Source organism: Macaca mulatta, chromosome 2, assembly GCF_049350105.2.
Source record: "Macaca mulatta isolate MMU2019108-1 chromosome 2, T2T-MMU8v2.0, whole genome shotgun sequence".
Taxonomy (NCBI): Eukaryota; Metazoa; Chordata; class Mammalia; order Primates; family Cercopithecidae; genus Macaca; species Macaca mulatta.
This window is the reverse complement of record NC_133407.1, coordinates 163788624-163806835: the sequence shown is the minus strand read 5'-3', so window position 1 is coordinate 163806835 and position 18212 is coordinate 163788624. Positions and strand designations below refer to the sequence as shown.

Sequence of the window (18212 nt, the reverse complement as noted above, 5' to 3'; positions counted from 1 at the left end):
TCTTTTCAGACCTTTAAGGGATCTATGTCCCCAAAGAATAATGCCCAGAGCCAATAGATCTGGCCTCTGAAAGGGCTGTGGTTACATTAAAAAACAAAACAAAACAAAACCCTTTTCCCACAACGGGGAGAAAGAAAGGAGTGCTAGATCTCTCTCTGTATGCCAACCTCAGTATGTACAATAATTTTATTTTCATTTTTAAAATACATAATGCCAGATATCTAGCTCAACTATTTGCTGGCAAAAATACAATTAGTGCACAGGGTTGTTCACTATAGAACTATTTTTAATAGCAAAACCCAAAAAAACACAACAAAGGGGAAAACAGCATGTGCATTAATAGCTCACTGGGTGAATTAACTAGAATACAGTCACATGATGAAGTAATATGGTAGCCATGAAGAAGGTGATATACACACACATGAAAATATGGACTGATCTCTAGGATATATTTTTAACTGAAAAAAAGAGAAAAACGTGTACTTTATGTAACCATTTATATAAAAACAGGGTAAGAATAATTGCATGTTTGCTTATTTTAAAAATGGTAGGATAAATTATTAACATTTAAAAAATATTTAACACTGGTAAAGGAAAGGAACAGAGCAGAGGGAACAGAGATAAAAGCTAAACTTCTTTGAACCTTGTTCTGTCAATCTTGTTTTGAACTATGTATAAATATATTAATTTAAAAGTAAATTTTATTTAAAAATTTAGAAAACCACAATCTATAATAAAAGTAAACTGAAACAAACAAATGCTTAATAGAACATCATCACACAGAGAGGAATTATTCAATTTTTTTGAGATGAAGTCTCGCTCTGTCACCCAGGCTGGAGTGCAGTGGCGCCATCTTGGCTTACTGCAACCTCCGTTTCAGAGGTTCAAGTGATTCTTCTGCCTCAGCCTCCTGAGTAGCTAGGATTACAGGTGTGCTCCAGCACGCCCAGCTAATTTTTGTATTTTTTAGTAGAGGTGGGGTCTCGCCATGTTGGCCAGGCTGGTCTCGAACTTCTGACCTCAGGTGATCTGCACACATCGGCCTCCCAAAATGCTGGATTACAGGCATGAGCCAATGTGCCTGGCCTCAGTGTTTCTTTAGAACAGAGACATTTGAGTGTTCATCCCTAATGAGATCTAACAGGTAAAATTGAGCTGTGCTTAGATCTTAAATTATTTTTAGCTGGTGGTGCTAGTGTTGGAATTGTTATTCTAAGACAGTTATGTAGGGTGCAGGGTAGAATAAGTTATTAAATATACTGCTATCATTGAGAAATGAAATTTTCAATGTAAGAGAAAGGAAATACAAATATAAGATTATTACAGTTAAGTAAAAACTCATAAATTTTATTTGAAAGTATCAATATGAACTCATGGTGTATTTATTTTCAGAAAAAAAAAAAGATGCATTACATCTGAGAAAATTATCCACATATTTCCTAGCTCTGTTCACTAAAAAGACCCAGAAACAATAACCAATCCTGTGACAGTTAGCACTTCTAGCATCCAGACTGTGGTCTCTAAATACCACCTCCCACTCAAAGAGCAAGGTCTTCTTGAAGAAAAGGTTGATTCTAAGTCTGAGGAAGAATGTGTAAGATGAACCTGGAATACTTTGTCATGTTAGAAAGCAAGGAAATTGTCAAATATTATTAACACTCACACAAGATATTTTAAAACAAACAACAAAACACCTCACTGGTACCTATGGAGGATGCCATGGAATTGACTAATTATTATAAATTTCAGTAAATGAAGAAAAGGAAGGAAGGAAGGAAATAAAAAAGAACATCCTTATCTATCTATAAAGTATATATACACTTTATATATAAATATATATTATATACACTATATATACATTATATATAGTGCATACACTATATATATAGTGTATATTATATATACTATATATATGACTCCTTGCCAACAAGGAGTGCTAACAAAAGTGCTTAAAGAACTTCTATTATTATTATGATTATTATTAGCTTATGCAAAATCTACTCAAGGAACTTCTATTATTAATGTTCCTACTTTGGTAACTCTTTTATTATTGTGAAGCTTAAATTTTTAACAATTAAGACTTCAAAAACCCTAACCATAAGACATTCAGAGTCAATGTCATTTTATTTTCTACAGTCATTTCCATAAAGGGTTAAATTTAAAAATTGTATTTAGACACCTGAACTTTCAAACTTAACTACTAGTTTTCACAATATTCACAATAGTGTATAGTGTATACACTATATATAGTGTATACATATATAGTATATATACACTATAATATATACACTATACTATAATATGTAATATATACAGTACATATAATATATACTTTTTTATATACACACATACACACTGTAATTCTTATATGTGAAAGTAAAAACATCTAGAATTTGCTTCAAAAAAATAAAGGGAGTGCAGAGTAGAAAATGGTATAGATAAAATAATTTTGGCTACGAATTGATAACTGTTGATACTGTCTCACAGGTACATGGAGGTTCACTGTTCTATTTTCTCTCTTTTTATATATGCTTTTATATATGCTTGAAATCTCCAATAATAAAAACAAAAGTTTAGAATGAGTAAAGATCCTGAAATAAGCAAAATTTCTGTAGGCAGACATATGAACAGAAAATCATTTGACATATCTTAAGAAGTAGCAGAAAATATGTACTGCTTAACTAGGGATCATTATAGGTCATGAAGAGATAAGTAAATTTGGAGAGTTGTTTCAACAGAGGTATCATTATACGCCTGTTGTTTCTGCCAATAGAAAAGAATATGACATTTCTAGACTCTTCACCACTTCATAATACATACATTTTGTCTTGTTTTATAGTTGTTTGTGCCATTTTTTTCTACTTATTAGAAGAAGACTAAAATATTTCATTAGCTTCAGATTATTCTGCAATAATTTACCATTTACTGGCTGAATCAAAGATGTGGAACAAAAATCTGGTCACTTTTAATGTATTGTTAGGACCTTCTATTACTTCTACTTTACAGCCTCCAAATGTTTTCTCATATGCTAAGCTCATCCTATGGGCCAAAATGGTATATTGTGGCCAGTAAATAAATGAGTACAATTTTACCAACACGAAAGCTAAGCAGAGAATGGATCAGTGACCCATTTAGAAGGATATAACTAATTTTTTGCCTCAAAACTAGGTCTTCAGGAACCAAATTTAGGGTTTCTTCTACTTCATAAATGTGCCACCTCTCTGTACTAGCACTAACAGCCACAGAATAGGCAGACCCAGACCATCATAATGTAAATTAAGCAGCTCAAAAATTATTCTAGACTTAGACAGTTCAAAGGAATGTACTGCTGTGCTAGTTATCTAGAATAGGACCTGCTGTTCTAAAACCAGAATAAAGTACTACAGTAAATTTGTAGTAGAAAACTGTTTCTTTTAGTCTTCTACTATCATCAGTTCAACTATAACCTCAACCAAATTTTGATAAGCCCAAATAAAATTATACTGAAATCAGAATTTAATTCCTCGTACTAAATTCAGCAGGAATCCCGGACTCCTTGCCAAAGTAATCTAGCTAACAAAAGTGCTTAAAGAACTTCTATTATTATTATTATTATTATTATTATTAGCTCATACAAAATTCACCCAAAGAACTTCTATTATTAATGTTCCTACTTTGGTAACCCTTTTATTATTGTGAAGCATAAATTTTTAACAATTAAGACTTCAAAAACTCTAACCACAAGACATTCAGAGTCATTGTCATTTTATTTTCTATACTCATTTCCATAAAGGGTTAAATTTAAAAATTGTATTTAGATATCTGAACTTTCAAACTTAACTACTAGTTTTCACAATGCCATAGTTAATAAAATAATTTGTTACTATAATTAACCACAACTTTAATAAAAATCATGCTAAACACCTAGCCATTCTGCCATGAGTTCTAGCAAATAAACAAGATGGCACTGATATTAGATACCAAAAAATAAACAACATCCAGTGTACATTTAAAATCACCAACAGTTTAAGCTGCAGCTACAGATGCCAACAAATATATAAATTGCATTTATGAACAAATGAATTGGAATATATTTATAACTATATTTTACAATTTTATATGATATGCTCCTATGTTGGTTTGTGGCACAATAAAGATATCAGAAGTTAAATAAAAATGTACTATGGCTAGAAGAAATAAAATCTATAAATGTCTGTCAAAAATATTCACTGTAATTTACCAGAATATCTTTACTATCTGAGTTATAAAACTTCAAAAGGTGCACACCTCACATTTTAAAACTGTAAAAGGATTTAACAAAGTTCCAACAATACCTAGTTTACAGTTTTTCTCCCTGAGTATTAAATACAATAATATAGTTAAAACATACAAGAGGCTCTCATTGGTTCATAAAAAATGTTTTCTAAAATGGAAAATTGTTCTGTTTTTACATACCTTGACATAAATCACAGGGAGCGTCTGTTTGGCTCGACTATAGTGTCTGGCAACTCTGTATACTGTTTCCGGAACATAGTCCAGCACCAGATTAAGATAGACCTCATCTTTCTGAAAGAGTTTATTAAAAAAAGAAAAAACAAAACAAGATTAGAAACTGGTTTTTAAATATTCAAATTAAATTCTCTAGACATTTACTTATTTGGATTTTTAAAGATTAATGTGTTAATTTTCATTATATAAAATTACTTCAGAATATAACCATAATAATAAAAACAAGTCAACCACACCTTTTTACTAATAATTCAATGGGGAAAAAATAGTCATTTCAATATTGTTAAGATTCCCAATTACATTTAAACGATTATTTTGGTTACCATGATTTTAGACGATATCACCCATCATAAAATTTAATATTTTCTAGGCTGATAATCAATGTCCTCATATCCTATTAAGATAAGTATCATAGTGGCAGGGAGAGTACTGAATCTGAAACTAAGAAACATGGATTTCTAGCCCTAGCTCTACTAGTTGGTGTGTGCAAGTCACTTGCATCTCTAGGCTTCAGTTTCTTTAACTACAATATGAAAAGTAAGACTAAACAGTCCAAAATGTCTCTAACCTCCACACACAAAAAAAGATCTTATATTTACCTGATAGTATATAACTGAGAGAACAACCACTTGTCTTCTATAATTAACTGAAATATAAAAAATAACCTATAAGGCAACGTGTTACCATACTCACAAGCTTATTACAGGTCATATGTTCAAATATCCATGCTCAGCAGCATACAGACACCAACCCAGCATCAGTGGAGAAAAAGAAAGGCATTCTAACTTAAGCACCAAGTAGGAAGGAGGAGCAGGGCACTGCCCTTACCTCGTTTATGTGGCCAGTATCAGGTAAACCGAAGTAGAAAACAAAGTTGAGAATCACCATGTTCAAGTATAGAATTGGCTACTGAGTGGGAAATACTGTGGATAAGCAAACTTTCACAATCTCCCAATTTGAAATAATCTTACCTACCAAACTGAAGTGAGAATTTCAAGTTTCAGCATTTATTGAGCATTTTCCATATATCAGTGGCCACAGCAGAGGAAATAAAAGTATTAAAGAAAGGACATCTAAACTGTGTATGAAAGGAGCATTTCACACAGACAGAGAAAACTATATTCAAAATGTAAGGTCACGTAAGAGTACAGCAGAGATCAGGAAATAGTGAAACATCATGCCACTGACCCTACTACCTTCTCACTACACTTCACGCACTTATGTTCTCCTCCTTTCCTTCCTTAGCCTTAAATTCCACGGTCCATCATTATCCTCTCTTTCTAAGACAAGCGTCAACAAACCACGGGAATAGTCTGCTTCCTGTTTTTAAAAATAAACTTTTAATGGAACAGAGTTATGCCATTCAGCTAAGTATTGTCTATGGCTGCTTTTGGACTACAGTGACAGAACTGAGCCGTTGTGACAGAGACTAGATAGCCTGCAAAGGCAAAAATATTTAAGAAAAAGCTTTTGGTTTTTCCACAACCCTGGTTGAGTTCAGTTTTCTGCCCAGTCCATGTCTACGACCAAAGAGCTGAATATGGCTGCAAAGAAACCTCTAATTATGTTGATTGGTCTTATGTTAAAGTCATCATCAAAATTTAATTTGTTGGCCAGGCGTGGTAGCTTACACCTGTAATCCCAGCATTTTGGGAAGTTGAGGTGTGCAGATCGCTTGAGCTCATGAGTTTGAGACCAGCCTGGGCAACATGGCAAAACCCCATCTCTACAAAAAATACAAAAATTAGCCAGGCGTGGTGGTGTGCACCTGTAGTCTCAGCTACTTGGGAGAAGGAGGTGGGAGAATGGCTTGAGCCTGGGAGGCAAAGGTTGCAACAATCCGAGATCACACCATGCACTCCAGTCTGGATGACAGAGCCACAACTTGTCTCAAAATCAATTCGTCCAGCAATAATTATACACTTTCCTGGTCCATCCACTTTTCCAGACCACTTAATTTCTTCTTTCCTCCTCTTCAACCTCTAACACCCCTTCTCTGTCCTCAGCCTCAACAGATGGCCTTGCTTGCATCACTACAAGCACTAACCTACCAGCATCTATCTCCGTATACTCTTATTTTACTTCTATATCTAGAGATAAGCTAACCCAGCTCCTTCCTAAGGCAAACATTGCTACATGTTAAAACAAAAACAAAAATGGTCCTGTTCTCAAGGTCATTGCTCCAGAATTTTTTTTTTGTCATTCTGCATTAATTATTCCGTGTGGAAACATTACAATCAGCACATAAACTCACTATTATTTCTCCCATCTGAAAAAACAAACTATCCATATTTCTGCCTCCTCTCCTTAAGCTGACTTTCTCTAATTCCTCTCTCCTCCTATTCTAAAACTTACGCCAAGAGAATTTCACTACCACTATGCCAAAATTATTCCAGATCAACAATATCCTTGTTGCTGAATCCAAAGCCAATTTTCAGTCATCATCTTACCCTTCTCATCTACTTGACTTAGCACTACCATTTGGAAAAGTCAATCATGTTCCTTTCATTGAAGCACCTTCTTCACTTCACAGGACACTGTACTTTTTTGGTTTTCATCCTACCCTACAGACAACTCTTCTTTTCTCCATTTCTACTTCCTCCTATTCTCTTTGATCTGTTAAAAATTGGAAGATCCCTGGAATTAGTCCTCAGACCTCCTCTATTCTTTAAACTCACTTCCCCTTGATAATCTCATCCAGTCTAATGGCTCAATACTACTATATACTGATTATAAATATATACACATATACTAGACTTCTGCCCTTAACTCCACACTAGTATATCCAACTGTGTATCTGGTATTGCTCAGGCTAAAAACCTTAGAATCATCCTAAATCAACTCCCAGCCCCTTCTCTCTTACACTTTCACACACACACACCTATACCCACACACACACCCTCATAGCCAAATGCCAGAAAATATGAATGGTTCTACCTTTAAAATTTATCCGGATCCAACCACTCATCATTTTCACTGCTAGAACCCTTGTCTAAGCCACTATCATCTTTCACCTGGATTACTGTAATATCTTCCTAAATGGTCTGCTTCTACCTTTATTCCTTTCCAGTCTACTATCAACTAAAATCAAGTTAAATTAGACTGTATCTCTTCTACTCCACCTAATTGGTCTATAAGATACTAAACACTCATCTCATTATTTCTGTCCTCTATTCCTCTACTCCACTGCTGTCCTCACTGCTAACTTTTCTCTAGCCAAGCTAGTTCTCTGCTATTTCTTGAACACATATGGTACATTTTCACATTCAGGGATTCTGTACTTCAGGACTTCTAGTCCTTTAACCTAGAATGTTCTCCCCCCAGACATGCTCAAAGCTCATTTGTCTCAACTCCTTCAAAATCTTTGGTTAAAGTGTTACCTTCTTAGTATGGCTTTCCTTAATCATTCCATTTAAAATTCCAACTCATTCCTCCACCTCCACATTCCCCATCTTCCTTTCCCACTTTATAAACGAAACTTACCACAAGTAAATGAAACTTACATTTTCTAACCACACAGTTTATTTTATCTGCTTCCTCTGACTAGACAAGGTTCCATGATGGCAAAGGCTTTTGTCTGTTTTATTCACTGCTCTATCTCTATGTAGAATAGTGCCTAGCACACAGTAGGTACTCAGTAAATATTTGCTGGCTAAATTAAGTTTAGGGGCAATGGGCATTTCTTTAAAACTTAGTATTACATATTTCACAATGTATACACATATAAAAATCATGTTGTACACTGTAAATATATACATTTTTATTTTTCAATTATATCAATAAAGCTTGAAGAAAAAAATTAGATTACAAACTGACATGTCTGTTTTAACTCAAACAGTATTATGGAAAATGGATATGGAGAGGAGGAGACTTGGGAAGATGAGAATGAATGCAGGGTAAGCAGCTGGAAACCTTCTACAAGAATCCAAAGGCTGGATCAGGGCATAAGGCAATAGGGATTTTTTTTTAAAGCAGGGAGAAGGTAGGGTAGGTATACTGGCTAGTTGAACATAAGACTAATAGAGAACCCAAGAAACAAAGAGACTGGGATTAATTTAACTGTTTTAAAGTGTGGGCAACTAAGTAGGTGATGAGACATAGAAAGCAAAAAGAGTAGAAAGGTCTGAAGGAAAAATTATCTGAACTTTTACTTAATGAATCTCAGAACACTTTGGGTAGCTATATTACATAGGTGGTTGCAAAAAGAGGTCAAGGCAAAACTCAGGAAGCAGGAGTGGAGTACAGCTTGAGATTCAGGCAATAGCTGAAGCCATGAGAATAGACGTGTTCACCTAAGAAGACGACGCAGAGTTGAAGAGTAAGGAAAGGACTGAGTATGGAATCCTGAAAAACACTAAATTTAAGAAGCAGGTAACATAGGGGACTTAGCAAACATGAAGAAAAAACTAAGAGGCACAAGAAAGCAAGGAAAGATTAACATCGATGATCCAAAGCTGAAATTTCTCTAACGGTGAGAGGTGAAACTGTGAAACATTTCAATAGCAGACGGGATGAGGACTAAAAATAGGGTATTCGATCTATACCCAATATCTTGGTATATCTTGGTTCAGTGATGCTCTTGGAAAAAGAGGTTTCACACCATGGTGCCAGTAGCAATCAAGCTTTATTGGTTCATGAGTGAGCAGGTAGCAGGTGAGGAATAGGAGGTAGTTAATTCAATTTACTCTCACAAAGTCTCTGGTGATGAAAGTAAACAAAGAACTGGGAGTTGGTAACTCTAGGGGAGCAAAGTCAAAGAAACATTGCCGCTGGGTTTTTGTTTGCATTTTTTACTGGCTAAAAGATATTACTGGCTGAAAGAGACCCAAATTTATTTGTAAGCTAAGTAGACAAGGGTAGAATAAAGTTATAAAAAAGGAAGAAAGGCCGGGTGTGGTGGTCAACGCCTGTAATCCCAGCACTTGGGAGGCCGAGGCAGGAGGATTATGAGGTCAGGACATCGAGACCATCCCGGCTAACATGGTGAAACCCCGTCTCTACAAAAAATACAAAAAATTAGCCGGGCATGGTGGCAGGTGCCTGTAGTCCCAGCTACTTGGGAGGCTGAGGCGGGAGAATGGCTTGAACCCAGGAGGCAGAGGTTGCAGTGAGCTGAGATCATGCCACTGCATTCCAGACTGGGAGATAGAGCAAGACTCCATATCAAAAAAAGAAAAAAGAGGGAAAAGGGATAACTGAAACTGAAGAAGCAAGATTCTAGAAAATCAGGAGAAGGAAGAAACAAGGACAAAGACAAACTATATAGCATAGTAATTAAGAAGTAAGATTAGCATGAGTCATATAAAACTATATAGAAGTCCCAATTCTGTTACTAGGAGTTATGTGACTATGAGCAAGTTATTTAACCTCACTAAGCATCAGTTCCTCATCTGTAATATTTAGCTAATGACAGTATCTATTTTAAAGAACTGTCATGATATTATAAGAAATAATCAATGTGAAATTCTTTAAATACATTACCTAACACACAATACTCAAGTTTTAGCTATTTTCATCCTTTAAAAAAGTATCTTTTTTCCTTTAAATCTAAAATAAGTGATTAGGTATTATGGAAAAGGAAAGAAATGTAAGCTGAATGAGTTATGTGTGATGATCCTATTTCTTACGATGATATGCAAAACTAGGGGAAACGAGTAATGCTGAAGGCTAAAAGAAAAAAAATGCAGAGATCAAAATTCAGGAGAATGAGTTCCCATTGTAAATGAGGTCTAAAAAAGAGAACAAATAAACAGAATGCTCAATTGGTGTGAAAAGGATTGCTGTATTAAATAGAGTTCAAAGAATGGGGAGTCTCAGGTATCAGAAAGGTCATTAACACAGATGTCAAAACCATTTTTTCAACTATTACTCAATCACTAAGTTTCTTGATTTTAATGATCTATTTTACTAAACTGATTGTTATACACTATGAACAACCTTGAGATGTGTATACCACTACATTCCAATTTACTTCATTTACTAAACAATCATACTAACAGGTAAGAATATAAAGGCTGAACCAGGTATGGTGGCTCATGCCTATAATCCTAGCACTTTGGGAGGCCAAGGCAGAAGGATCATTTGAGTCCAGGAGTTCGAGACCAGCCTGGGCAACACAGGGAAGCACTATTTCTACAAAAAACAGAAACAAAAAAATTGGCCGGGCGTGGTGGCTCATGCCTGTAATCCCAGCACTTTGGGAGGCCGAGGCAGGCAGATCACCCGAGATCTGGAGTTTGAGACCAGCCTGACCAACATGCAGAAACCCCATCTTTACTAAAAATACAAAATTAGCCCGGCATGGTGGCGCATACCTGTAATCCCAGCTACTCTGGAGGCTGAGGCAGGAGAATGGATTGAACCCGGGAGGCGGAGTTTGCTGTGAGCCAAGATCGTGCCATTGCACTCCAGCCTGGGCAACAAGAGCAAAACTCTGTCTCAAAAAAAAAAAAAAAAAAAATTAGCCAGGCCTGGCAGTGCATGCCTGTGGTCACAGCAGCTCCGGAGGCTAAGGTGGGAGGATCACTTGAGCCCCAAAAGTCAAGGCTAGTGAGCCGTGATGGCACCACTGCAACCCAGCCTGGATGACAGAGTGAAATTCTGTATCCTAAACACACACACACACACACACACACACACATTTCTTTATTTTTGTATATTTAAACTATATGTAAGATTAAAAGATGAATGCCAAGTTCAACAGATGTTTCTAGTTATAGGACTATAAGCTCTGTCCTTCCCTTGTCCTAATCAATATTTTTATAAACGATTTCATTTATTTTAGGTTGCAAAAGCAAATGCCATCAACAGCTAAGCAACAAATGTAAAAGTGTGAAGCCAAACTGTGTAATGCAATAAGGGGCAATAGTTGATAAATCACACAGTACAAACTTCTAGTTTAAAAAACAAAAACAAAGTTGTCAAATAAAACACATCATGGGATAGATTTGGCTGTCAATTTATAACCTCTGATTTCAACATAGCCACCTAAGATTGACACAAACCTAGGAAGAATAGCTTAAAATGAAACACTGAATAAAAATTTAAAGAACTTGGCTAGAATGATAAACCAAACCCACAATATGAAATTTAACAAAGGCCCTATGACTAAAATCAAACTATCAATGTATTATTGAGAATGAGAGAACAGAGAAACTCCAGATCAAACTTGACAGTAATACACCTGGAAATTAAAGTAGTATAACTGAACAGAACTCAAAGAGAATCAACATTGAGATGCAACCAATGAAAAACATCATGCAACATTAGGCTACAAAAGTATTGTGTTCAAATCAATGAAGATAATTCCACTCCACTTTGTACAGCTCATGCTGCACTGGAAGTAATGATATTTCTTTATTGGCCTCATATTTTATTCATAATATTAACACGGCAGAATACATCAAAGGAAGGTTAATGAAACCATGTCTGCTACAGGCTGAACAATCTAATTTACTACACTATGGGAAATATGAAGGCACCAATAAATGCTCTTGTTAAATTTATAAATGTTCTAATGTAAAATAAATAGCCACAGGGAATAACCCCCGAGGGTCCATCCCTAGGAAACAACATATGTAGGGAAAACAGTAGTATTTTTCAGTTCCAAAGTATAGTTTTGTTTGAAGCTTCCTGCACAACATAATTAAGAAAGCTGAAGATGCTAATATTTTGAGAAGAAAGACCAGGATTCAGCATTTCTAGCACTCATAATTTTCTGAAACATCTCAGACTTGCTACTTCCTTAATGTAATCTCTCTCCTTTGGATTATCAGACACAACGCTAGAATACTCACAAATTGCAAACTTTAAAAACTAAATAGGTCAGTCACGGTGGCTCACACCAGTAGTCCCAGCACTTTGGGAGGCCGAGGTGGGTGAATTGCTTGAGCCCAGAAGTTTGACACCAGCCTGGGCAACATGGCAAAACCCCGTCTCTACCCAAAATACAAAAATTAGCCAGGCGTGGTGGCATGCACATGTAGTCCCAGCTATTGAGGAGGCTGAGGCATGAGAATCACTTCAACCCAGGAGGCAGAGGTCGCAGTGGCCAAGACCATGCGACTGCACTCCAGCCTGGGTGACAGAGCAAGATTGTCTCAAAAAACAAAACAAAACAAAAACAAACAAACAAAAATAAAATTTAAAAAAAACCTAAATAGAACACACAGTATCATTTGGGAGGCAGGTGCTGAAAACACTGGAGTCCACTAACATAAGAAACTACTAACCTCAAATAACTGATACTAGGTTTCCAAAACACTGGCAAAGGGGTCAATGCCAGAAGTCCTTTGAAAGAAATCTGCTATTATACAGAGTGGATCTTACTTAGAAACTTCCAAAAAAATTACATAATGTATAATTTAGGGAGTAGTTCTATGGCTCAGTTTTCCTAGTCATTACTTTTATTAATAAACTATTCTCTAATCACTGATAACCACTCTTCTATGAACTCCACATTAAAACCACACACTGAGTAAGAAATTTAAGTGATAAAATTTTGATCACATGTAACAACAACAGCTGAGATAACTCCACCCTACCTTTGGAAAACACATTAGTATGATGTGTTATCTCCAGATAACTTCTGAGGTCAAGGAAATAAAATGACTTGAGGCTACATTTTTAAATAGAATCATCATATAATTTTAAAAATCTGATGGAATGCAATGCAACATATTAGAGATCCCAGGAATAAGACATCAAATGCAGCATCACGGTAACCCAGGATTCTCATCAGAAATGGGTTGGGCATTCCAACTGGCAAAAATCTTCAAAACAGCTATCTTTTCTCTGATGGGTATGCCAGGCTGGCTAGAGATGAGAATATAGTATTAATAGCAAAGAGTGTGTGGATTAGGTAAAAGAGAGTATCTTTTTGCTTGAGAGGTTGTGGGAAGGAAATGGGAAAGGGTAGGCACCTAGTATACAACAATGATTAAGGCAAGTTTCATCCCTCACACCTTAAAACAAAATAAACACTAAAATTACCAACTTTTCTTTTTTTTTTAGGAAAATAACATGCCAGAAGAAAACATGGGTATTTCTGCAAATCTTGGAAGACAAAAGAGCTAAGCCATGGAGAAAAATAATGCCAATTTGATTACACAGAACTATAAAACATCTATACTACCTTAAGAAAAAAACTCGCACAATCCAGTAAAAAAAATCATGACACTCTGGCAAATAAATAAGTAAATAAACTTCTGCTACACATGGCAAAAGCCTGATTTGTTTTTCTTTAAAGTACAAATAGTACTTGGAAGTCAATAAGAAAAAAACAGCATTCAAATAGAAAACATGGAAATATGGGCTGGGTGCAGTGGCTCACACCTGTAATCCCAGCACTTTGGGAGGCTGAGGCTGAGGTCAGGAGTTCGAGACCGGCTTGGCCAACATGATGAAACCCTACCTCTACCGAAAATACAAAAATTAGCTGGATGTGGTGGCAGACACCTGTAATCTGAGCTACCCTGGGGGCTGAGGCAGGGGAATTGCTTGAACCTGGGAGGCGGAGGTTGCAGTGAGTCAAAATCATGCCATTGCTCATCCCCACTCCCTGCAAAACAAACAAACAAAAAAACCAAGAAAGAAAATATGGAAATATGTATTAACAGATGGTCAAGAAAAATGCTCAGCCTCACACATAATTAAAGAAATGTAATAAAGATAGCGATAAGTCAGAATTTTTCATCTATCAAACTAAAAAGAAAATTCAATCTGAGAAAACTAAGTATCGAAATAGATCATCATTCAATATGAACTATAACAATTCTTGTGAAAGTCCAAACTCATGCAATCTTTTGGGCAGGCAATGGGTTAATACATTAATTCAGAAGTGAAGACACAGAGCCCCCCAACTAGACTGAGCAATGTCACTTTTAGGGATTACGTCTATGAAAACAATTCTGTGTGTGTACATGCTCATGCATTCATAAAATTTGTGAAGAGCAAGAATTAAAAACACCACATCTACATGCCATTATCTTATAGTGCCAGAAAACAAAAACTTGCTTTAAAATAAAACAAAAAGCCCACATGATAGTATGTTAAAGAAGCACAGAAGCCTCCAAGCGCGGTGGCTCACGCCTGCAATCCCAGCACTTTGGGAGGCCGAGGTGGGCGGATCACCTGAGGTCAGGAGTTCGAGACCAGCTTGGCCAACATGGTGAAACCCCGTCTCTACTAAAACTACAAAAATGAGCTGGGTGTGGTGGCAGGCACCTGTAATCCCAGCTACTCAGGAGGCCAAGGCAAGAGAATCGCTTGAGCCCAGGAGGCGGAGGTTGCAGTGAGCAGAGACGGAGCCACTGCACTCCAGTCTGGGTGGCAGAGCAAGACTCTCTCATAAAATAATAACCATAATAATAATAAAACAAAAAACAAACAAACAAAAAAGAAACACAGGAGCTAGCTGACAGAACTCCCAATGGCCAAACCCAGGACAATTTGGCCAATAAAATAAATATCCATAAATCCACACTGATAGAAATAAATGACTAGATTAATACATGGGGGAAAAGAGATATGTCCCTTATGCAAAATAAATTGAAATAATTTGTGTAGCTACTCCACCATTAAGGAAAAGAAGTACAGGGGCATAATTCCCACCTTAAGTGTAGTCTCTGCAGCATAGTGACTTCCTTCCAAGGAATAAAGTATGGAAAGAGGGGGGGAAAGAGTAATTTTACAGTCAAGAAAACTAAACACTACATCAGTCAGGTGTTGAAAGTCAGTTAACAGCAGTCATAAAGCATGTGTCCTAGATACGAAGTGATGAAAATGACACTTTACCTCTCTGTTGTCTTCTTGCCAAAAACATGTAACCCTGGTTTTATCATTAAAAAAGCAGAGAAACTCCAATAGTAAGGCATCCTACAAAACATCTGACCAGTACTCCACAAAAGTGTTGAGATCATCAAAACCAAGGAAAGTCTAAGAAACTGCCACGGTGAAAAGGCAAGTAAGATAAGACCACTAACATCTCATTACATTGTAATGTGTGATCCTCAATGTGTTATTCTTTCTTCTACTTTGTAAATGTAATGTGGTATCTCAAATGGGATCATAAACAAAACAAAAGACATTAGACAAAAACTAAGGAAATCTGAATAAATTATAATAATTAACTAACCGTAACAAATGTACCATATTAATATCTTAACAACAGGGGAAACTTTGCAGGGTCTGTCCCTATAGACATAAAAAGCCCTATTACTGTATTGTTGTAAAGAGGGAACATGCTCCAAAATAATATAATATGTTATTACATTTACATATAATGTATGTGCTCATACAGGCATATAAGAAATTTATATCTGTTAAAAGTGGGATTAGGGAATTTAGGGACTAGGGTAAAAAAGATTTCATTTTAATTTACTCCATTCTGTAATTTTTAAAATAATATGCATATAATAACATTTTAGTTTTGCTGAAATAGTAAAATAACATAAAAACAGATGACAAGTGATATTCAAAAGAAACTCCTTTATTTTTGAGCAGAAGATAATTACCACCTCATTTGCTGTTAGTAACATTTATATTTTATGAGGAGGTCCTGATAATTCAAACTCAAGAGCTTTATTATTACTTATATATTCATTCTCTAGGTCACACTCCATTGAAAATGTTAGCATTTCATCAGTCAAGTTTCATCCAGATAATCAATAAACCACTTTAATAAGACATCAACATAAAACTTTAAGGAAGACAGACCAAGTGAGCTTAGATAGGTAATCACTTTATTTCCTTGAATAAAATTCCCTTCTATCAGTAATTTTCATATAGCAAGGTAAAGAGAGAGGAAAAGAGGGGAGAATTGTATATTGTCAACCTGATCAAGGTACCATTTCTGTAATTTGGGGTTTTCATCTAATTGAAAAAGAACAACAATGACAACAAAATTATTATTATTTTTATTATTTTTTTTTTTGAGATGCAGTCTCGTTCTGTTGCCCAGGCTGGAGTGCAGTGGCGTGACCTCTGCTCACTGCAAGCTCCGCCTCCCAGGTTCACGCCAGTCTCCTGTCTCAGCCTCCCCAGTAGCTGGGACTACAGGCACCTGCCACCACGCCCGGCTAATTTTTGTATTTTTGGTAGAAACGGGGTTTCACTATGTTAGCCAGGATGGTCTCGATCTCCTGACCTCATGATCCACCCACCTCGGCCTCCCAAAGTGCTGGGATTACAGGTGTGAGCCACCATGCCCGGCCTACAAAATTATTTTTATACTAGGAGGCTGACTTTGACCTAATCATTTATGAACCCACTTCTACTTTCTTAGCCTCATCTCCACTACCATCCCCACTACCCCAACTTTATATACCAGCAATTTCAAACTACTTGTATCTCCTCTACACACACTGTGCTATTAAACATCACCAAGTCTTTAAAATACTCTGTACTCCTTGGCACACACCAGTTCTACACTATTTATCTAAACAGTTCCTATTAATTGATATTAAAACCAATTCTTCACAGACTCTTCCTAAAAACAGAAGCAGAGGGAACACTTCTCCATGTCACTCTATGAAGCCAATATTACCCGATACTAAAAGCAAAGACATGACAAGAAAAACAAAAACAAAACAAAACAAACTACTGATCAATATCCCTTATGAATATAGATGCAAAAATTCTTAACAAAGTACTGTTTAGCAACATATAAAAATGATTATACACTATGACCAAGTGAGATTAATCTCAGAAATGTAAGGTAGATTTAACATTCAAAAATCAACTTATATAAAACACCATTTTAATAAAAACAAAAACCACATAATCATGTCAATAGAGAAAAAGCACTTGCCAAAATCCAACACCCTTTCATAAAAATGCTTCAACAAGCTAGAAATAGAACTTCCTCAACTGATAACATTACATGTGTGAAAAACCCAAGACTAACATCATACTTAAAGATGAAAGACTGAATGCTTTGCCCCTAAAATCAGGAGCAAGAACAAGAATGTCTGCTTTTACCTCTTCTAGTAAGCACTGTACTAGAGGCTCTAGCCAGAACAGTGGCAAGGAAAAAAAAAAAGGCTTCAGGTAAAAAAAATATATATATACACACACACACACACAAAAATACACACACACACACACACACACACACACACACACAAAACCTGGGAGGCAGAGGTCGAAGTGACCCGAGATCGTACCACTGCACTCCAGTCTCCACCTAGACTGGAGTGCAGTGGTACGATCTCGGGTCACTTCGACCTCTGTGGAGACTGGAGTGCAGTGGTATGATCTCGGCTCACTTCAACCTCTGCCTCCCAGGTTCAAGTGATTCTCCCGCCTCAACCTCCCAAGTAGGTGGGATTACACAACACCATACCTGGCTAATTTTTGTGTTTTTAGTAGAGAGAGGGTTTTGCCATGTTGACCAGGCTCGTCTCAAACTCGTGACCTCAGGTGATACACCTGCCTTGGCCTCCCCAAGGGCTGGGATTACAGGTGTTAGCCACCACACCCAGCCTCAGGTATTATATGTTGATAAAAAAATCAATTCATCAATGAGATATAACAATTACATACACATATGCACCAAACAACACAGCCCCCAATACATGAAACAAACACTAACAGAACAGAAGGGAGAAATGGGCAGCTGTACAATAGTTGGAGATTTCAATATACCACTCTCAGTAATGAACAGAACATCAAGACAAATCAATAAGGAAACAGTAAACTTGAACAACACTATAAACCAACAGGAC

At 36.3% G+C, this 18212-nt stretch overlaps 1 protein-coding gene across 4 annotated transcripts in view; it reads right to left on the bottom strand.

Moving 5' to 3' along the window:
- GSK3B (glycogen synthase kinase 3 beta) overlaps positions 1-18212 on the bottom strand; it is a 269829-nt gene that overhangs the window by 97080 nt on the left and 154537 nt on the right. For all 4 annotated transcript variants that reach the window (XM_015129960.3, XM_028844600.2, XM_028844602.2 and 1 more), the window contains exon 4: positions 4435-4545. In XM_015129960.3, the coding sequence (XP_014985446.1) occupies positions 4435-4545 (111 nt within the window). The remainder of the gene's footprint in view (positions 1-4434; positions 4546-18212) is intronic.